Genomic DNA, 24,388 nt, shown 5'->3' with positions numbered 1-24,388 from the left:
GACCAACACGGATCACTCCCCACCAGCTGCGTGCGTGAGTTACCCTAACACTAGTGACTGCAGACCAACACGGATCACTCCCCACCAGCTGCGTGCATGAGTTACCCTAACACTAGCGACTGCAGACCAACATGGATCACTCCCCACCAGCTGCGTGCGTGAGTTACCCTAACACTAGTGACTGCAGACCAACACGGATCACTCCCCACCAGCTGCGTGCATGAGTTACCCTAACACTGGTGACTGCAGACCAACACGGATCACTCCCCACCAGCTGCGTGCATGAGTTACCCTAACACTAGTGACTGCAGACCAACACGGATCACTCCCCACCAGCTGCGTGCATGAGTTACCCTAACACTGGTGACTGCAGACCAACACGGATCACTCCCCACCAGCTGCGTGCATGAGTTACCCTAACACTGGTGACTGCAGACCAACACGGATCACTCCCCACCAGCTGCGTGCATGAGTTACCCTAACACTGGTGACTGCAGACCAACACGGATCACTCCCCACCAGCTGTGTGCGTGAGTTACCCTAACACTGGTGACTGCAGACCAACACGGATCACTCCCCACCAGCTGCGTGCATGAGTTACCCTAACACTGGTGACTGCAGACCAACACGGATCACTCCCCACCAGCTGCGTGCATGAGTTACCCTAACACTAGTGACTGCAGACCAACACGGATCACTCCCCACCAGCTGCGTGCATGAGTTACCTTAACACTGGTGACTGCAGACCAACACGGATCACTCCCCACCAGCTGCGTGCGTGAGTTACCCTAACACTAGTGACTGCAGACCAACACGGATCACTCCCCACCAGCTGCGTGCATGAGTTACCTTAACACTGGTGACTGCAGACCAACACGGATCACTCCCCACCAGCTGCGTGCGTGAGTTACCCTAACACTGGTGACTGCAGACCAACACGGATCACTCCCCACCAGCTGCGTGCATGAGTTACCCTAACACTAGTGACTGCAGACCAACACGGATCACTCCCCACCAGCTGTGTGCGTGAGTTACCCTAACACTAGTGACTGCAGACCAACACGGATCACTCCCCACCAGCTGCGTGCATGAGTTACCCTAACACTGGTGACTGCAGACCAACACGGATCACTCCCCACCAGCTGCGTGCATGAGTTACCCTAACACTGGTGACTGCAGACCAACACGGATCACTCCCCACCAGCTGCGTGCGTGAGTTACCCTAACACTGGTGACTGCAGACCAACACGGATCACTCCCCACCAGCTGCGTGCATGAGTTACCCTAACACTGGTGACTGCAGACCAACACGGATCACTCCCCACCAGCTGCGTGCATGAGTTACCCTAACACTAGTGACTGCAGACCAACACGGATCACTCCCCACCAGCTGCGTGCGTGAGTTACCCTAACATTAGTGACTGCAGACCAACACGGATCACTCCCCACCAGCTGCGTGCATGAGTTACCTTAACACTGGTGACTGCAGACCAACACGGATCACTCCCCACCAGCTGCGTGCGTGAGTTACCCTAACACTGGTGACTGCAGACCAACACGGATCACTCCCCACCAGCTGCGTGCGTGAGTTACCCTAACACTAGTGACTGCAGACCAACACGGATCACTCCCCACCAGCTGCGTGCATGAGTTACCTTAACACTGGTGACTGCAGACCAACACGGATCACTCCCCACCAGCTGCGTGCGTGAGTTACCCTAACACTGGTGACTGCAGACCAACACGGATCACTCCCCACCAGCTGCGTGCATGAGTTACCCTAACACTAGTGACTGCAGACCAACACGGATCACTCCCCACCAGCTGTGTGCGTGAGTTACCCTAACACTAGTGACTGCAGACCAACACGGATCACTCCCCACCAGCTGCGTGCATGAGTTACCCTAACACTGGTGACTGCAGACCAACACGGATCACTCCCCACCAGCTGCGTGCGTGAGTTACCCTAACACTAGCGACTGCAGGTTAACACGGATCACTCCCCACCAGCTGCGTGCGTGAGTTACCCTAACACTAGTGACTGCAGACCAACATGGATCACTCCCCACCAGCTGCTTGCATGAGTTACCCTAACACTAGTGACTGCAGACCAACACGGATCACTCCCCACCAGCTGCGTGCGTGAGTTACCCTAACACTAGCGACTGCAGACCAACACGGATCACTCCCCACCAGCTGCGTGCGTGAGTTACCCTAACACTAGCGACTGCAGGTTAACACGGATCACTCCCCACCAGCTGCGTGCGTGAGTTACCCTAACACTAGCGACTGCAGGTTAACACGGATCACTCCCCACCAGCTGCGTGCGTGAGTTACCCTAACACTGGTGACTGCAGACTAACACGGATCACTCCCCACCAGCTGCTTGCATGAGTTACCCTAACACTAGTGACTGCAGACCAACACGGATCACTCCCCACCAGCTGCGTGCGTGAGTTACCCTAACACTAGTGACTGCAGACCAACACGGATCACTCCCCACCAGCTGCGTGCATGAGTTACCCTAACACTAGTGACTGCAGACCAACATGGATCACTCCCCACCAGCTGCTTGCATGAGTTACCCTAACACTAGCGACTGCAGACCAACACGGATCACTCCCCACCAGCTGCTTGCATGAGTTACCCTAACACTAGTGACTGCAGACCAACACGGATCACTCCCCACCAGCTGCGTGCGTGAGTTACCCTAACACTAGCGACTGCAGACCAACACGGATCACTCCCCACCAGCTGCGTGCATGAGTTACCCTAACACTGGTGACTGCAGACCAACACGGATCACTCCCCACCAGCTGCGTGCGTGAGTTACCCTAACACTAGCGACTGCAGGTTAACACGGATCACTCCCCACCAGCTGCGTGCGTGAGTTACCCTAACACTAGCGACTGCAGGTTAACACGGATCACTCCCCACCAGCTGCGTGCGTGAGTTACCCTAACACTAGCGACTGCAGGTTAACACGGATCACTCCCCACCAGCTGCTTGCATGAGTTACCCTAACACTAGTGACTGCAGACCAACACGGATCACTCCCCACCAGCTGCGTGCGTGAGTTACCCTAACACTAGTGACTGCAGACCAACATGGATCACTCCCCACCAGCTGCTTTCATGAGTTACCCTAACACTAGTGACTGCAGACCAACACGGATCACTCCCCACCAGCTGCGTGCGTGAGTTACCCTAACACTAGTGACTGCAGACCAACACGGATCACTCCCCACCAGCTGCGTGCATGAGTTACCCTAACACTAGTCACTGCAGACCAACACGGATCACTCCCCACCAGCTGCGTGCATGAGTTACCCTAACACTGGTGACTGCAGACCAACACGGATCACTCCCCACCAGCTGCGTGCGTGAGTTACCCTAACACTGGTGACTGCAGACCAACACGGATCACTCCCCACCAGCTGCGTGCATGAGTTACCCTAACACTGGTGACTGCAGACCAACACGGATCACTCCCCACCAGCTGCGTGCATGAGTTACCCTAACACTAGTGACTACAGACCAACACGGATCACTCCCCACCAGCTGTGTGCGTGAGTTACCCTAACACTGGTGACTGCAGACCAACACGGATCACTCCCCACCAGCTGCGTGCATGAGTTACCCTAACACTGGTGACTGCAGACCAACACGGATCACTCCCCACCAGCTGCGTGCATGAGTTACCCTAACACTAGTGACTGCAGACCAACACGGATCACTCCCCACCAGCTGCGTGCATGAGTTACCTTAACACTGGTGACTGCAGACCAACACGGATCACTCCCCACCAGCTGCGTGCGTGAGTTACCCTAACACTAGTGACTGCAGACCAACACGGATCACTCCCCACCAGCTGCGTGCATGAGTTACCTTAACACTGGTGACTGCAGACCAACACGGATCACTCTCCACCAGCTGCGTGCGTGAGTTACCCTAACACTGGTGACTGCAGACCAACACGGATCACTCCCCACCAGCTGCGTGCGTGAGTTACCCTAACACTAGCGACTGCAGGTTAACACGGATCACTCCCCACCAGCTGCGTGCGTGAGTTACCCTAACACTAGTGACTGCAGACCAACATGGATCACTCCCCACCAGCTGCTTGCATGAGTTACCCTAACACTAGCGACTGCAGACCAACACGGATCACTCCCCACCAGCTGCGTGCGTGAGTTACCCTAACACTAGCGACTGCAGACCAACACGGATCACTCCCCACCAGCTGCGTGCGTGAGTTACCCTAACACTAGCGACTGCAGGTTAACACGGATCACTCCCCACCAGCTGCGTGCGTGAGTTACCCTAACACTAGCGACTGCAGACCAACATGGATCACTCCCCACCAGCTGCGTGCGTGAGTTACCCTAACACTAGTGACTGCAGACCAACACGGATCACTCCCCACCAGCTGCGTGCATGAGTTACCCTAACACTGGTGACTGCAGACCAACACGGATCACTCCCCACCAGCTGCGTGCATGAGTTACCCTAACACTAGTGACTGCAGACCAACACGGATCACTCCCCACCAGCTGCGTGCATGAGTTACCCTAACACTGGTGACTGCAGACCAACACGGATCACTCCCCACCAGCTGCGTGCATGAGTTACCCTAACACTGGTGACTGCAGACCAACACGGATCACTCCCCACCAGCTGCGTGCATGAGTTACCCTAACACTGGTGACTGCAGACCAACACGGATCACTCCCCACCAGCTGTGTGCGTGAGTTACCCTAACACTGGTGACTGCAGACCAACACGGATCACTCCCCACCAGCTGCGTGCATGAGTTACCCTAACACTGGTGACTGCAGACCAACACGGATCACTCCCCACCAGCTGCGTGCATGAGTTACCCTAACACTAGTGACTGCAGACCAACACGGATCACTCCCCACCAGCTGCGTGCATGAGTTACCTTAACACTGGTGACTGCAGACCAACACGGATCACTCCCCACCAGCTGCGTGCGTGAGTTACCCTAACACTAGTGACTGCAGACCAACACGGATCACTCCCCACCAGCTGCGTGCATGAGTTACCTTAACACTGGTGACTGCAGACCAACACGGATCACTCCCCACCAGCTGCGTGCGTGAGTTACCCTAACACTGGTGACTGCAGACCAACACGGATCACTCCCCACCAGCTGCGTGCATGAGTTACCCTAACACTAGTGACTGCAGACCAACACGGATCACTCCCCACCAGCTGTGTGCGTGAGTTACCCTAACACTAGTGACTGCAGACCAACACGGATCACTCCCCACCAGCTGCGTGCATGAGTTACCCTAACACTGGTGACTGCAGACCAACACGGATCACTCCCCACCAGCTGCGTGCATGAGTTACCCTAACACTGGTGACTGCAGACCAACACGGATCACTCCCCACCAGCTGCGTGCGTGAGTTACCCTAACACTGGTGACTGCAGACCAACACGGATCACTCCCCACCAGCTGCGTGCCTGAGTTACCCTAACACTGGTGACTGCAGACCAACACGGATCACTCCCCACCAGCTGCGTGCATGAGTTACCCTAACACTAGTGACTGCAGACCAACACGGATCACTCCCCACCAGCTGCGTGCATGAGTTACCCTAACACTGGTGACTGCAGACCAACACGGATCACTCCCCACCAGCTGCGTGCATGAGTTACCCTAACACTGGTGACTGCAGACCAACACGGATCACTCCCCACCAGCTGCGTGCATGAGTTACCCTAACACTAGTGACTACAGACCAACACGGATCACTCCCCACCAGCTGTGTGCGTGAGTTACCCTAACACTGGTGACTGCAGACCAACACGGATCACTCCCCACCAGCTGCGTGCATGAGTTACCCTAACACTGGTGACTGCAGACCAACACGGATCACTCCCCACCAGCTGCGTGCATGAGTTACCCTAACACTAGTGACTGCAGACCAACACGGATCACTCCCCACCAGCTGCGTGCATGAGTTACCTTAACACTGGTGACTGCAGACCAACACGGATCACTCCCCACCAGCTGCGTGCGTGAGTTACCCTAACACTAGTGACTGCAGACCAACACGGATCACTCCCCACCAGCTGCGTGCATGAGTTACCTTAACACTGGTGACTGCAGACCAACACGGATCACTCCCCACCAGCTGCGTGCGTGAGTTACCCTAACACTGGTGACTGCAGACCAACACGGATCACTCCCCACCAGCTGCGTGCATGAGTTACCCTAACACTAGTGACTGCAGACCAACACGGATCACTCCCCACCAGCTGTGTGCGTGAGTTACCCTAACACTAGTGACTGCAGACCAACACGGATCACTCCCCACCAGCTGCGTGCGTGAGTTACCCTAACACTAGTGACTGCAGACCAACACGGATCACTCCCCACCAGCTGCGTGCATGAGTTACCCTAACACTGGTGACTGCAGACCAACACGGATCACTCCCCACCAGCTGCGTGCATGAGTTACCCTAACACTAGTGACTGCAGACCAACACGGATCACTCCCCACCAGCTGCGTGCATGAGTTACCCTAACACTGGTGACTGCAGACCAACACGGATCACTCCCCACCAGCTGCGTGCATGAGTTACCCTAACACTGGTGACTGCAGACCAACACGGATCACTCCCCACCAGCTGCGTGCATGAGTTACCCTAACACTGGTGACTGCAGACCAACACGGATCACTCCCCACCAGCTGTGTGCGTGAGTTACCCTAACACTGGTGACTGCAGACCAACACGGATCACTCCCCACCAGCTGCGTGCATGAGTTACCCTAACACTGGTGACTGCAGACCAACACGGATCACTCCCCACCAGCTGCGTGCATGAGTTACCCTAACACTAGTGACTGCAGACCAACACGGATCACTCCCCACCAGCTGCGTGCATGAGTTACCTTAACACTGGTGACTGCAGACCAACACGGATCACTCCCCACCAGCTGCGTGCGTGAGTTACCCTAACACTAGTGACTGCAGACCAACACGGATCACTCCCCACCAGCTGCGTGCATGAGTTACCTTAACACTGGTGACTGCAGACCAACACGGATCACTCCCCACCAGCTGCGTGCGTGAGTTACCCTAACACTGGTGACTGCAGACCGACACGGATCACTCCCCACCAGCTGCGTGCATGAGTTACCCTAACACTAGTGACTGCAGACCAACACGGATCACTCCCCACCAGCTGTGTGCGTGAGTTACCCTAACACTAGTGACTGCAGACCAACACGGATCACTCCCCACCAGCTGCGTGCATGAGTTACCCTAACACTGGTGACTGCAGACCAACACGGATCACTCCCCACCAGCTGCGTGCATGAGTTACCCTAACACTGGTGACTGCAGACCAACACGGATCACTCCCCACCAGCTGCGTGCGTGAGTTACCCTAACACTGGTGACTGCAGACCAACACGGATCACTCCCCACCAGCTGCGTGCATGAGTTACCCTAACACTGGTGACTGCAGACCAACACGGATCACTCCCCACCAGCTGCGTGCATGAGTTACCCTAACACTAGTGACTGCAGACCAACACGGATCACTCCCCACCAGCTGCGTGCGTGAGTTACCCTAACACTAGTGACTGCAGACCAACACGGATCACTCCCCACCAGCTGCGTGCATGAGTTACCTTAACACTGGTGACTGCAGACCAACACGGATCACTCCCCACCAGCTGCGTGCGTGAGTTACCCTAACACTGGTGACTGCAGACCAACACGGATCACTCCCCACCAGCTGCGTGCGTGAGTTACCCTAACACTAGTGACTGCAGACCAACACGGATCACTCCCCACCAGCTGCGTGCATGAGTTACCTTAACACTGGTGACTGCAGACCAACACGGATCACTCCCCACCAGCTGCGTGCGTGAGTTACCCTAACACTGGTGACTGCAGACCAACACGGATCACTCCCCACCAGCTGCGTGCATGAGTTACCCTAACACTAGTGACTGCAGACCAACACGGATCACTCCCCACCAGCTGTGTGCGTGAGTTACCCTAACACTAGTGACTGCAGACCAACACGGATCACTCCCCACCAGCTGCGTGCATGAGTTACCCTAACACTGGTGACTGCAGACCAACACGGATCACTCCCCACCAGCTGCGTGCGTGAGTTACCCTAACACTAGCGACTGCAGGTTAACACGGATCACTCCCCACCAGCTGCGTGCGTGAGTTACCCTAACACTAGTGACTGCAGAACAACATGGATCACTCCCCACCAGCTGCTTGCATGAGTTACCCTAACACTAGTGACTGCAGACCAACACGGATCACTCCCCACCAGCTGCGTGCGTGAGTTACCCTAACACTAGCGACTGCAGACCAACACGGATCACTCCCCACCAGCTGCGTGCGTGAGTTACCCTAACACTAGCGACTGCAGGTTAACACGGATCACTCCCCACCAGCTGCGTGCGTGAGTTACCCTAACACTAGCGACTGCAGGTTAACACGGATCACTCCCCACCAGCTGCGTGCGTGAGTTACCCTAACACTGGTGACTGCAGACTAACACGGATCACTCCCCACCAGCTGCTTGCATGAGTTACCCTAACACTAGTGACTGCAGACCAACACGGATCACTCCCCACCAGCTGCGTGCGTGAGTTACCCTAACACTAGTGACTGCAGACCAACACGGATCACTCCCCACCAGCTGCGTGCATGAGTTACCCTAACACTAGTGACTGCAGACCAACATGGATCACTCCCCACCAGCTGCTTGCATGAGTTACCCTAACACTAGCGACTGCAGACCAACACGGATCACTCCCCACCAGCTGCTTGCATGAGTTACCCTAACACTAGTGACTGCAGACCAACACGGATCACTCCCCACCAGCTGCGTGCGTGAGTTACCCTAACACTAGCGACTGCAGACCAACACGGATCACTCCCCACCAGCTGCGTGCATGAGTTACCCTAACACTGGTGACTGCAGACCAACACGGATCACTCCCCACCAGCTGCGTGCGTGAGTTACCCTAACACTAGCGACTGCAGGTTAACACGGATCACTCCCCACCAGCTGCGTGCGTGAGTTACCCTAACACTAGCGACTGCAGGTTAACACGGATCACTCCCCACCAGCTGCGTGCGTGAGTTACCCTAACACTAGCGACTGCAGGTTAACACGGATCACTCCCCACCAGCTGCTTGCATGAGTTACCCTAACACTAGTGACTGCAGACCAACACGGATCACTCCCCACCAGCTGCGTGCGTGAGTTACCCTAACACTAGTGACTGCAGACCAACATGGATCACTCCCCACCAGCTGCTTTCATGAGTTACCCTAACACTAGTGACTGCAGACCAACACGGATCACTCCCCACCAGCTGCGTGCGTGAGTTACCCTAACACTAGTGACTGCAGACCAACACGGATCACTCCCCACCAGCTGCGTGCATGAGTTACCCTAACACTAGTCACTGCAGACCAACACGGATCACTCCCCACCAGCTGCGTGCATGAGTTACCCTAACACTGGTGACTGCAGACCAACACGGATCACTCCCCACCAGCTGCGTGCGTGAGTTACCCTAACACTGGTGACTGCAGACCAACACGGATCACTCCCCACCAGCTGCGTGCATGAGTTACCCTAACACTGGTGACTGCAGACCAACACGGATCACTCCCCACCAGCTGCGTGCATGAGTTACCCTAACACTAGTGACTACAGACCAACACGGATCACTCCCCACCAGCTGTGTGCGTGAGTTACCCTAACACTGGTGACTGCAGACCAACACGGATCACTCCCCACCAGCTGCGTGCATGAGTTACCCTAACACTGGTGACTGCAGACCAACACGGATCACTCCCCACCAGCTGCGTGCATGAGTTACCCTAACACTAGTGACTGCAGACCAACACGGATCACTCCCCACCAGCTGCGTGCATGAGTTACCTTAACACTGGTGACTGCAGACCAACACGGATCACTCCCCACCAGCTGCGTGCGTGAGTTACCCTAACACTAGTGACTGCAGACCAACACGGATCACTCCCCACCAGCTGCGTGCATGAGTTACCTTAACACTGGTGACTGCAGACCAACACGGATCACTCCCCACCAGCTGCGTGCGTGAGTTACCCTAACACTGGTGACTGCAGACCAACACGGATCACTCCCCACCAGCTGCGTGCGTGAGTTACCCTAACACTAGCGACTGCAGGTTAACACGGATCACTCCCCACCAGCTGCGTGCGTGAGTTACCCTAACACTAGTGACTGCAGACCAACATGGATCACTCCCCACCAGCTGCTTGCATGAGTTACCCTAACACTAGTGACTGCAGACCAACACGGATCACTCCCCACCAGCTGCGTGCGTGAGTTACCCTAACACTAGCGACTGCAGACCAACACGGATCACTCCCCACCAGCTGCGTGCGTGAGTTACCCTAACACTAGCGACTGCAGGTTAACACGGATCACTCCCCACCAGCTGCGTGCGTGAGTTACCCTAACACTAGCGACTGCAGGTTAACACGGATCACTCCCCACCAGCTGCGTGCGTGAGTTACCCTAACACTGGTGACTGCAGACCAACACGGATCACTCCCCACCAGCTGCTTGCATGAGTTACCCTAACACTAGTGACTGCAGACCAACACGGATCACTCCCCACCAGCTGCGTGCGTGAGTTACCCTAACACTAGTGACTGCAGACCAACACGGATCACTCCCCACCAGCTGCGTGCATGAGTTACCCTAACACTAGTGACTGCAGACCAACATGGATCACTCCCCACCAGCTGCTTGCATGAGTTACCCTAACACTAGCGACTGCAGACCAACACGGATCACTCCCCACCAGCTGCTTGCATGAGTTACCCTAACACTAGTGACTGCAGACCAACACGGATCACTCCCCACCAGCTGCGTGCGTGAGTTACCCTAACACTAGCGACTGCAGACCAACACGGATCACTCCCCACCAGCTGCGTGCATGAGTTACCCTAACACTGGTGACTGCAGACCAACACGGATCACTCCCCACCAGCTGCGTGCGTGAGTTACCCTAACACTAGCGACTGCAGGTTAACACGGATCACTCCCCACCAGCTGCGTGCGTGAGTTACCCTAACACTAGCGACTGCAGGTTAACACGGATCACTCCCCACCAGCTGCGTGCGTGAGTTACCCTAACACTAGCGACTGCAGGTTAACACGGATCACTCCCCACCAGCTGCTTGCATGAGTTACCCTAACACTAGTGACTGCAGACCAACACGGATCACTCCCCACCAGCTGGGTGCGTGAGTTACCCTAACACTAGTGACTGCAGACCAACATGGATCACTCCCCACCAGCTGCTTTCATGAGTTACGCTAACACTAGTGACTGCAGACCAACACGGATCACTCCCCACCAGCTGCGTGCGTGAGTTACCCTAACACTAGTGACTGCAGACCAACACGGATCACTCCCCACCAGCTGCGTGCATGAGTTACCCTAACACTAGTCACTGCAGACCAACACGGATCACTCCCCACCAGCTGCGTGCATGAGTTACCCTAACACTGGTGACTGCAGACCAACACGGATCACTCCCCACCAGCTGCGTGCGTGAGTTACCCTAACACTGGTGACTGCAGACCAACACGGATCACTCCCCACCAGCTGCGTGCGTGAGTTACCCTAACACTAGTGACTGCAGACCAACACGGATCACTCCCCACCAGCTGCGTGCATGAGTTACCCTAACACTAGCGACTGCAGACCAACATGGATCACTCCCCACCAGCTGCGTGCGTGAGTTACCCTAACACTAGTGACTGCAGACCAACACGGATCACTCCCCACCAGCTGCGTGCATGAGTTACCCTAACACTGGTGACTGCAGACCAACACGGATCACTCCCCACCAGCTGCGTGCATGAGTTACCCTAACACTAGCGACTGCAGACCAACATGGATCACTCCCCACCAGCTGCGTGCGTGAGTTACCCTAACACTAGTGACTGCAGACCAACACGGATCACTCCCCACCAGCTGCGTGCATGAGTTACCCTAACACTGGTGACTGCAGACCAACACGGATCACTCCCCACCAGCTGCGTGCATGAGTTACCCTAACACTAGTGACTGCAGACCAACACGGATCACTCCCCACCAGCTGCGTGCATGAGTTACCCTAACACTGGTGACTGCAGACCAACACGGATCACTCCCCACCAGCTGCGTGCATGAGTTACCCTAACACTGGTGACTGCAGACCAACACGGATCACTCCCCACCAGCTGCGTGCATGAGTTACCCTAACACTAGTGACTACAGACCAACACGGATCACTCCCCACCAGCTGTGTGCGTGAGTTACCCTAACACTGGTGACTGCAGACCAACACGGATCACTCCCCACCAGCTGCGTGCATGAGTTACCCTAACACTAGTGACTGCAGACCAACACGGATCACTCCCCACCAGCTGCGTGCGTGAGTTACCCTAACACTAGTGACTGCAGACCAACACGGATCACTCCCCACCAGCTGCGTGCATGAGTTACCCTAACACTAGTGACTGCAGACCAACATGGATCACTCCCCACCAGCTGCTTGCATGAGTTACCCTAACACTAGTGACTGCAGACCAACACGGATCACTCCCCACCAGCTGCGTGCGTGAGTTACCCTAACACTAGCGACTGCAGACCAACACGGATCACTCCCCACCAGCTGCGTGCATGAGTTACCCTAACACTGGTGACTGCAGACCAACACGGATCACTCCCCACCAGCTGCGTGCGTGAGTTACCCTAACACTGGTGACTGCAGACCAACACGGATCACTCCCCACCAGCTGCGTGCGTGAGTTACCCTAACACTAGTGACTGCAGACCAACACGGATCACTCCCCACCAGCTGCGTGCATGAGTTACCCTAACACTAGCGACTGCAGACCAACATGGATCACTCCCCACCAGCTGCGTGCGTGAGTTACCCTAACACTAGTGACTGCAGACCAACACGGATCACTCCCCACCAGCTGCGTGCATGAGTTACCCTAACACTGGTGACTGCAGACCAACACGGATCACTCCCCACCAGCTGCGTGCATGAGTTACCCTAACACTAGTGACTGCAGACCAACACGGATCACTCCCCACCAGCTGCGTGCATGAGTTACCCTAACACTGGTGACTGCAGACCAACACGGATCACTCCCCACCAGCTGCGTGCGTGAGTTACCCTAACACTGGTGACTGCAGACCAACACGGATCACTCCCCACCAGCTGCGTGCATGAGTTACCCTAACACTGGTGACTGCAGACCAACACGGATCACTCCCCACCAGCTGTGTGCGTGAGTTACCCTAACACTGGTGACTGCAGACCAACACGGATCACTCCCCACCAGCTGCGTGCATGAGTTACCCTAACACTGGTGACTGCAGACCAACACGGATCACTCCCCACCAGCTGCGTGCATGAGTTACCCTAACACTAGTGACTGCAGACCAACACGGATCACTCCCCACCAGCTGCGTGCATGAGTTACCTTAACACTGGTGACTGCAGACCAACACGGATCACTCCCCACCAGCTGCGTGCGTGAGTTACCCTAACACTAGTGACTGCAGACCAACACGGATCACTCCCCACCAGCTGCGTGCATGAGTTACCTTAACACTGGTGACTGCAGACCAACACGGATCACTCCCCACCAGCTGCGTGCGTGAGTTACCCTAACACTGGTGACTGCAGACCAACACGGATCACTCCCCACCAGCTGCGTGCATGAGTTACCCTAACACTAGTGACTGCAGACCAACACGGATCACTCCCCACCAGCTGTGTGCGTGAGTTACCCTAACACTAGTGACTGCAGACCAACACGGATCACTCCCCACCAGCTGCGTGCATGAGTTACCCTAACACTGGTGACTGCAGACCAACACGGATCACTCCCCACCAGCTGCGTGCATGAGTTACCCTAACACTGGTGACTGCAGACCAACACGGATCACTCCCCACCAGCTGCGTGCGTGAGTTACCCTAACACTGGTGACTGCAGACCAACACGGATCACTCCCCACCAGCTGCGTGCCTGAGTTACCCTAACACTGGTGACTGCAGACCAACACGGATCACTCCCCACCAGCTGCGTGCATGAGTTACCCTAACACTAGTGACTGCAGACCAACACGGATCACTCCCCACCAGCTGCGTGCATGAGTTACCCTAACACTGGTGACTGCAGACCAACACGGATCACTCCCCACCAGCTGCGTGCATGAGTTACCCTAACACTGGTGACTGCAGACCAACACGGATCACTCCCCACCAGCTGCGTGCATGAGTTACCCTAACACTAGTGACTACAGACCAACACGGATCACTCCCCACCAGCTGTGTGCGTGAGTTACCCTAACACTGGTGACTGCAGACCAACACGGATCACTCCCCACCAGCTGCGTGCATGAGTTACCCTAACACTGGTGACTGCAGACCAACACGGATCACTCCCCACCAGCTGCGTGCATGAGTTACCCTAACACTAGTGACTGCAGACCAACACGGATCACTCCCCACCAGCTGCGTGCATGAGTTACCTTAACACTGGTGACTGCAGACCAACACGGATCACTCCCCACCAGCTGCGTGCGTGAGTTACCCTAACACTAGTGACTGCAGACCAACACGGATCACTCCCCACCAGCTGCGTGCATGAGTTACCTTAACACTGGTGACTGCAGACCAACACGGATCACTCCCCACCAGCTGCGTGCGTGAGTTACCCTAACACTGGTGACTGCAGACCAACACGGATCACTCCCCACCAGCTGCGTGCATGAGTTACCCTAACACTAGTGACTGCAGACCAACACGGATCACTCCCCACCAGCTGTGTGCGTGAGTTACCCTAACACTAGTGACTGCAGACCAACACGGATCACTCCCCACCAGCTGCGTGCATGAGTTACCCTAACACTGGTGACTGCAGACCAACACGGATCACTCCCCACCAGCTGCGTGCGTGAGTTACCCTAACACTAGCGACTGCAGGTTAACACGGATCACTCCCCACCAGCTGCGTGCGTGAGTTACCCTAACACTAGTGACTGCAGACCAACATGGATCACTCCCCACCAGCTGCTTGCATGAGTTACCCTAACACTAGTGACTGCAGACCAACACGGATCACTCCCCACCAGCTGCGTGCGTGAGTTACCCTAACACTAGCGACTGCAGACCAACACGGATCACTCCCCACCAGCTGCGTGCGTGAGTTACCCTAACACTAGCGACTGCAGGTTAACACGGATCACTCCCCACCAGCTGCGTGCGTGAGTTACCCTAACACTAGCGACTGCAGGTTAACACGGATCACTCCCCACCAGCTGCGTGCGTGAGTTACCCTAACACTGGTGACTGCAGACCAACACGGATCACTCCCCACCAGCTGCGTGCATGAGTTACCCTAACACTAGTGACTGCAGACCAACACGGATCACTCCCCACCAGCTGCGTGCGTGAGTTACCCTAACACTAGTGACTGCAGACCAACACGGATCACTCCCCACCAGCTGCGTGCATGAGTTACCCTAACACTAGTGACTGCAGACCAACATGGATCACTCCCCACCAGCTGCTTGCATGAGTTACCCTAACACTAGCGACTGCAGACCAACACGGATCACTCCCCACCAGCTGCTTGCATGAGTTACCCTAACACTAGTGACTGCAGACCAACACGGATCACTCCCCACCAGCTGCGTGCGTGAGTTACCCTAACACTAGCGACTGCAGACCAACACGGATCACTCCCCACCAGCTGCGTGCATGAGTTACCCTAACACTGGTGACTGCAGACCAACACGGATCACTCCCCACCAGCTGCGTGCGTGAGTTACCCTAACACTAGCGACTGCAGGTTAACACGGATCACTCCCCACCAGCTGCGTGCGTGAGTTACCCTAATACTAGCGACTGCAGGTTAACACGGATCACTCCCCACCAGCTGCGTGCGTGAGTTACCCTAACACTAGCGACTGCAGGTTAACACGGATCACTCCCCACCAGCTGCTTGCATGAGTTACCCTAACACTAGTGACTGCAGACCAACACGGATCACTCCCCACCAGCTGCGTGCGTGAGTTACCCTAACACTAGTGACTGCAGACCAACATGGATCACTCCCCACCAGCTGCTTTCATGAGTTACCCTAACACTAGTGACTGCAGACCAACACGGATCACTCCCCACCAGCTGCGTGCGTGAGTTACCCTAACACTAGTGACTGCAGACCAACACGGATCACTCCCCACCAGCTGCGTGCATGAGTTACCCTAACACTAGTCACTGCAGACCAACACGGATCACTCCCCACCAGCTGCGTGCATGAGTTACCCTAACACTGGTGACTGCAGACCAACACGGATCACTCCCCACCAGCTGCGTGCGTGAGTTACCCTAACACTGGTGACTGCAGACCAACACGGATCACTCCCCACCAGCTGCGTGCGTGAGTTACCCTAACACTAGTGACTGCAGACCAACACGGATCACTCCCCACCAGCTGCGTGCATGAGTTACCCTAACACTAGCGACTGCAGACCAACATGGATCACTCCCCACCAGCTGCGTGCGTGAGTTACCCTAACACTAGTGACTGCAGACCAACACGGATCACTCCCCACCAGCTGCGTGCATGAGTTACCCTAACACTGGTGACTGCAGACCAACACGGATCACTCCCCACCAGCTGCGTGCATGAGTTACCCTAACACTAGTGACTGCAGACCAACACGGATCACTCCCCACCAGCTGCGTGCATGAGTTACCCTAACACTGGTGACTGCAGACCAACACGGATCACTCCCCACCAGCTGCGTGCATGAGTTACCCTAACACTGGTGACTGCAGACCAACACGGATCACTCCCCACCAGCTGCGTGCATGAGTTACCCTAACACTAGTGACTACAGACCAACACGGATCACTCCCCACCAGCTGTGTGCGTGAGTTACCCTAACACTGGTGACTGCAGACCAACACGGATCACTCCCCACCAGCTGCGTGCATGAGTTACCCTAACACTGGTGACTGCAGACCAACACGGATCACTCCCCACCAGCTGCGTGCATGAGTTACCCTAACACTAGTGACTGCAGACCAACACGGATCACTCCCCACCAGCTGCGTGCATGAGTTACCTTAACACTGGTGACTGCAGACCAACACGGATCACTCCCCACCAGCTGCGTGCGTGAGTTACCCTAACACTAGTGACTGCAGACCAACACGGATCACTCCCCACCAGCTGCGTGCATGAGTTACCTTAACACTGGTGACTGCAGACCAACACGGATCACTCCCCACCAGCTGCGTGCGTGAGTTACCCTAACACTGGTGACTGCAGACCAACACGGATCACTCCCCACCAGCTGCGTGCGTGAGTTACCCTAACACTAGCGACTGCAGGTTAACACGGATCACTCCCCACCAGCTGCGTGCGTGAGTTACCCTAACACTAGTGACTGCAGACCAACATGGATCACTCCCCACCAGCTGCTTGCATGAGTTACCCTAACACTAGTGACTGCAGACCAACACGGATCACTCCCCACCAGCTGCGTGCGTGAGTTACCCTAACACTAGCGACTGCAGACCAACACGGATCACTCCCCACCAGCTGCGTGCGTGAGTTACCCTAACACTAGCGACTGCAGGTTAACACGGATCACTCCCCACCAGCTGCGTGCGTGAGTTACCCTAACACTAGCGACTGCAGGTTAACACGGATCACTCCCCACCAGCTGCGTGCGTGAGTTACCCTAACACTGGTGACTGCAGACCAACACGGATCACTCCCCACCAGCTGCTTGCATGAGTTACCCTAACACTAGTGACTGCAGACCAACACGGATCACTCCCCACCAGCTGCGTGCGTGAGTTACCCTAACACTAGTGACTGCAGACCAACACGGATCACTCCCCACCAGCTGCGTGCATGAGTTACCCTAACACTAGTGACTGCAGACCAACATGGATCACTCCCCACCAGCTGCTTGCATGAGTTACCCTAACACTAGCGACTGCAGACCAACACGGATCACTCCCCACCAGCTGCTTGCATGAGTTACCCTAACACTAGTGACTGCAGACCAACACGGATCACTCCCCACCAGCTGCGTGCGTGAGTTACCCTAACACTAGCGACTGCAGACCAACACGGATCACTCCCCACCAGCTGCGTGCATGAGTTACCCTAACACTGGTGACTGCAGACCAACACGGATCACTCCCCACCAGCTGCGTGCGTGAGTTACCCTAACACTAGCGACTGCAGGTTAACACGGATCACTCCCCACCAGCTGCGTGCGTGAGTTACCCTAACACTAGCGACTGCAGGTTAACACGGATCACTCCCCACCAGCTGCGTGCGTGAGTTACCCTAACACTAGCGACTGCAGGTTAACACGGATCACTCCCCACCAGCTGCTTGCATGAGTTACCCTAACACTAGTGACTGCAGACCAACACGGATCACTCCCCACCAGCTGCGTGCGTGAGTTACCCTAACACTAGTGACTGCAGACCAACATGGATCACTCCCCACCAGCTGCTTTCATGAGTTACCCTAACACTAGTGACTGCAGACCAACACGGATCACTCCCCACCAGCTGCGTGCGTGAGTTACCCTAACACTAGTGACTGCAGACCAACACGGATCACTCCCCACCAGCTGCGTGCATGAGTTACCCTAACACTAGTCACTGCAGACCAACACGGATCACTCCCCACCAGCTGCGTGCATGAGTTACCCTAACACTGGTGACTGCAGACCAACACGGATCACTCCCCACCAGCTGCGTGCGTGAGTTACCCTAACACTGGTGACTGCAGACCAACACGGATCACTCCCCACCAGCTGCGTGCGTGAGTTACCCTAACACTAGTGACTGCAGACCAACACGGATCACTCCCCACCAGCTGCGTGCATGAGTTACCCTAACACTAGCGACTGCAGACCAACATGGATCACTCCCCACCAGCTGCGTGCGTGAGTTACCCTAACACTAGTGACTGCAGACCAACACGGATCACTCCCCACCAGCTGCGTGCATGAGTTACCCTAACACTGGTGACTGCAGACCAACACGGATCACTCCCCACCAGCTGCGTGCATGAGTTACCCTAACACTAGTGACTGCAGACCAACACGGATCACTCCCCACCAGCTGCGTGCATGAGTTACCCTAACACTGGTGACTGCAGACCAACACGGATCACTCCCCACCAGCTGCGTGCATGAGTTACCCTAACACTGGTGACTGCAGACCAACACGGATCACTCCCCACCAGCTGCGTGCATGAGTTACCCTAACACTAGTGACTACAGACCAACACGGATCACTCCCCACCAGCTGTGTGCGTGAGTTACCCTAACACTGGTGACTGCAGACCAACACGGATCACTCCCCACCAGCTGCGTGCATGAGTTACCCTAACACTGGTGACTGCAGACCAACACGGATCACTCCCCACCTGCTGCGTGCATGAGTTACCCTAACACTAGTGACTGCAGACCAACACGGATCACTCCCCACCAGCTGCGTGCATGAGTTACCTTAACACTGGTGACTGCAGACCAACACGGATCACTCCCCACCAGCTGCGTGCGTGAGTTACCCTAACACTAGTGACTGCAGACCAACACGGATCACTCCCCACCAGCTGCGTGCATGAGTTACCTTAACACTGGTGACTGCAGACCAACACGGATCACTCCCCACCAGCTGCGTGCGTGAGTTACCCTAACACTGGTGACTGCAGACCAACACGGATCACTCCCCACCAGCTGCGTGCATGAGTTACCCTAACACTAGTGACTGCAGACCAACACGGATCACTCCCCACCAGCTGTGTGCGTGAGTTACCCTAACACTAGTGACTGCAGACCAACACGGATCACTCCCCACCAGCTGCGTGCATGAGTTACCCTAACACTGGTGACTGCAGACCAACACGGATCACTCCCCACCAGCTGCGTGCATGAGTTACCCTAACACTGGTGACTGCAGACCAACACGGATCACTCCCCACCAGCTGCGTGCGTGAGTTACCCTAACACTGGTGACTGCAGACCAACACGGATCACTCCCCACCAGCTGCGTGCATGAGTTACCCTAACACTGGTGACTGCAGACCAACACGGATCACTCCCCACCAGCTGCGTGCATGAGTTACCCTAACACTAGTGACTGCAGACCAACACGGATCACTCCCCACCAGCTGTGTGCGTGAGTTACCCTAACACTGGTGACTGCAGACCAACACGGATCACTCCCCACCAGCTGTGTGCGTGAGTTACCCTAACACTGGTGACTGCAGACCAACACGGATCACTCCCCACCAGCTGCGTGCATGAGTTACCTTAACACTGGTGACTGCAGACCAACACGGATCATTCCCCACCAGCTGCGTGCATGAGTTACCCTAACACTAGTGACTGCAGACCAACACGGATCACTCCCCACCAGCTGTGTGCGTGAGTTACCCTAACACTAGTGACTGCAGACCAACACGGATCACTCCCCACCAGCTGCGTGCATGAGTTACCTTAACACTGGTGACTGCAGACCAACACGGATCATTCCCCACCAGCTGCGTGCATGAGTTACCCTAACACTAGTGACTGCAGACCAACACGGATCACTCCCCACCAGCTGTGTGCGTGAGTTACCCTAACACTAGTGACTGCAGACCAACACGGATCACTCCCCACCAGCTGCGTGCATGAGTTACCTTAACACTGGTGACTGCAGACCAACACGGATCACTCCCCACCAGCTGCGTGCATGAGTTACCTTAACACTGGTGACTGTAAACCAACATTGATTACATCACAGTTGCTTTGGGTCAGGAATCCAGAAGTGGCTTAGCTGGCGCAGCTGCATCCCTCCCGGCCTGTGCGGCAGTTGGCAGGCCTCAGAAACTCTGCTCCCAAGTCATCTGCGAGCTGGGCAATGCCTTCCCCCGGGAGAGAGACAGAGAGTGGAGGCACGGGGAGCGAGGCACCGAGACAGAAGCTGGGGTCTTCCTTCAGCCCTCCTCCTGAGTAAGTGCAGCCACACTTCAGGCGGAGACCCAAGGGTGTGACTTCCAGGAGGGACCACCTTGGGGCCACCTCCCCTGCCCGCTGTCCATTAAAGGGCAGAAATTAAGCCCACGTGCGACAGGGGAGGTGGGCACAGTGGAGACTTTGCACACAGTGCTGTGCGTCTGTTGTCTTTCAGGTTTTATAGGACTTTGTCCAGGAAATGAAGTGCATTCCAGGCCTGCTGTAATTTAGAAAGCCTGTGGGTGGCAGACATTGCATGGGCTGTTCCCGTCCGTCTCTCTGCAGGACATGGAGGGTGGGGAGCTGCCTGGAGTCTTGGTGTTTGCACTTGAAGGACCCCATGGAGTATGTGAGAGTCACATTGGAGAGCTGCAGAAACACTTCCGTCTCATTACCATGGCAGAATTTGTGGAAAATAAAACACAATTCCGCCAGAAGATCCAAGCCATATACATATGGGGTGGAAAGCCGGCCATCGACCGGGAGCTCCTGCAAAGCCTGCCTTCCCTGAAGATTGTCGCCAACGGGGGAGTTGGCGTGAACCACCTGGACCTGCAGCTCATCGCCAGCCTCGGCGTGAAGGTGTCCAACACGCCACACGCTGTCTCTGACCCCACGGCAGACCTGGGGATGGCCTTGTTGCTGGCCGCAGCCCGCAGAGTCCTTGAAGGTAAAACATCCATGGAAGATTGTAGTTTTCCAAAGAACCAAATGACAAATGTTTAATAACATACATGTTAATTGTGAAATATGCAAATAGGCCCAGGCGTGGTGGCTCACACCTGTAATCCCAGCACTTTGAGAGTCTGAGGCAGGAGGGCCGCTTGAGGCCAGGAGTTCAAGACCAGTCTCAGCAACATAGCGAGACTCTGTCTATACAAAAAAATAGAAAAGTTAGCTGGGGCCAGGCGTGGTGGCTCAGATAATCATTAGCATTTTTTAAGCAATAGTCTTTTTTAAATTAAGGTATATAGGCCGGGCGCAGTGGCTCACGCCTGTAATCCTAGCACTCTGGGAGGCCGAGGCGGGCGGATTGCTCGAGGTCAGGAGTTCGAAGCCAGCCTGAGCAAGAACGAGACCCTGTCTCTACTAAAAATAGAAAGAAATTAATTGGCCAACTAATTTATAGAAAAAATTAGCCGGGCATGGTGGCGCATGCCTGTAGTCCCAGCTACTTGGGAGGCTGAGGCAGCAGGATTGCTTGAGCCCAGGAGTCTGAGGTTGCTGTGAGCTAGGCTGACGCCACGGCACTCACTCTAGCCTGGGCAACAGAGTGAGACTCTGTCTAAAAAATAAATAAATAAATAAATAAAATAAAATAAAGCATCCTACCAGGAGGCCCTCATTTTGCTTTGGAGAAATTGTCATTTGTTCCCGTCCTTCAGCTCTCCCTGAGACAAAATTGTGTGAACGGCGTGGCCCAGGCACAGGGGCCTCTGCACTCTGCCAGAGTCCCGTGAGGGCTGTGGGTTTGTTCACGGGAGTGTCATGTCCACGGCTCATCCTCCACGTGGCGTGTTTCAGGCTGTCAGCTGGCCGTCGCCCCGGACGCAGGGGACTTCTGTGTGAACTGGATGGGTCAGGAGGTGACGGGGGCCACTCTGGGCATCGTTGGCATGGGCAGCATCGGCTACAAGATCGCTCAGAGGGCCAAAGCGTTTGAAATGAAGATTCTGTACCACAATAGGACCCGCAGGTAAGTTCAAAGAGTGGCTTTGGAACTGAGTAGAACTGACAGCTGCTCCTCCTACAGTGTGGCTGGGTGTGCTGTGTCAGCCGGGGAGAGTCAGGAGAGGGTTGGTGTGACTGCTCTGTGGGCAGCAGCGTCATGAGCACCTGGATGCAGGTTGTCAGCTGAAAATCAGCTGTCTGGGGTGACCAGAGCAGGAGTTAAGATTCAGCCAAAACCAGAACAAAACAGAAAGCAAAACCCCACCTGCATCAGACCCTGTGCGACCTGCTTTCGGGTCAGGCACTTTTTGTCTCTTGTCTGGGATCTTCGGTGAAAGCATGTCTGGGTAGGAGGGGTGCCGGGCCTGTCCCAGGCTTGGGGGCCCCAAAACGGGAGGAGGGAGCACCTGCCCCAGGAGCTCAGGGTCTGGTGGAGATGCTTCGGCCAGCGATTCCGAGGGCTTGCAGAGGCTGGCGGGGGATGACCAGGCTCCGGCCTCCTGGGCCCACGTGAGTCTGGCCCAGCGGGAGGCCGGGCTCTGGGTCCCCTGGCAGGCTCCTCCCAGGGGGGCAACGAGATGAATTTCCAGCGAGAGGCTGTGATGTTTCTTCCTTGGTGCCTTCCCAGGAAGTTGGAGGAGGAGGAAGCCGTTGGGGCCACTTACTGCGAGAGCCTGGACAACCTGCTGCGGCAGTCGGACTTCGTGATGCTGGCGGCCAGCCTGACCCCCCGGAGCCGCGGGCTGATCGGGCGGAGGGAGCTGCGGCTGATGAAGCCCTCCGCCATCCTCGTCAACGTCGGCAGAGGTGCACGGGAGCCCGGGACAGGCCGCCCCTTGTGCGCGTCTTGGCATTTCTAGTCCACCCTTTTTCCTAAATGATGCTGTGGTCTGAAAACCCACTTAGATTGGTGGCAGGGGGATTACGGGACTTTTACTTTCTATTTAGAGATATTCCCGATTTTTATCTTTACAGCATTTTCAACCTCAAATTATTGATAGTAACAAAAAGGATGAGAATGCCACAATATGGGTGTCTTTAAATCTCATGTCTTTATGGAGATGAATTTTCTTTTTTATTTTTTTGAGACAGTCTTGCTTTGTTGCCCAGGCTAGAGTGAGTGCGGTGGCGTCAGCCTCGCTCACAGCAACCTCAAACTCCTGGGCTCAAGCAATCCTCCTGCCTCAGCCTCCCAAGTAGCTGGGACTACAGGCACATGCCACCACACCCGGCTAACTTTTTTCTATATATTTTTAGTTGGCCAATTAATTTCTTTCTATTTTTAGTAGAGACAGGGTCTCGCTCTTGCTCAGGCTGGTTTCGAACTCCTCACCTTGAGCCATCCTCCTGCCTCGGCCTCCCAGAGTGCTAGGATTACAGGCGTGAGCCACCATGCCCAGCTGAGATGAATTTTCTGAGCCATCGCTTTCAAAAATAACTTGGTGTCACTTTGGTTATTTGACGTTTACATGTCAGAAGAAGCAGGCTCTGTGCTGTAACCAGGTGCGGCTGTAGGTCGGTGGTGGCACTTAGCGGGAAGGGCTGGGCAGGTGGTGACCTCTGCAGGCTAAGGCCAGCTGCACGGACG

General features: G+C 55.5%; 1 protein-coding gene across 1 annotated transcript in view; it reads left to right on the top strand.

The window, feature by feature from the left end:
• Positions 1-24,388, top strand: part of LOC105884734 (putative 2-ketogluconate reductase) — a 48,531-nt gene that overhangs the window by 18,730 nt on the left and 5,413 nt on the right. The window contains exons 3-5 of the mRNA XM_012788923.3: positions 21,415-21,799; positions 22,654-22,825; positions 23,429-23,607. Of these exons, the coding sequence (XP_012644377.1) occupies positions 21,418-21,799; positions 22,654-22,825; positions 23,429-23,607 (733 nt within the window). The 5' untranslated portion in view covers positions 21,415-21,417. The remainder of the gene's footprint in view (positions 1-21,414; positions 21,800-22,653; positions 22,826-23,428; positions 23,608-24,388) is intronic.

Source organism: Microcebus murinus, chromosome 17, assembly GCF_040939455.1.
Source record: "Microcebus murinus isolate Inina chromosome 17, M.murinus_Inina_mat1.0, whole genome shotgun sequence".
NCBI classification, from domain to species: Eukaryota; Metazoa; Chordata; class Mammalia; order Primates; family Cheirogaleidae; genus Microcebus; species Microcebus murinus.
Note: the sequence above shows the minus strand (reverse complement) of the source record. Positions and strands in the feature narration are given on the sequence as shown.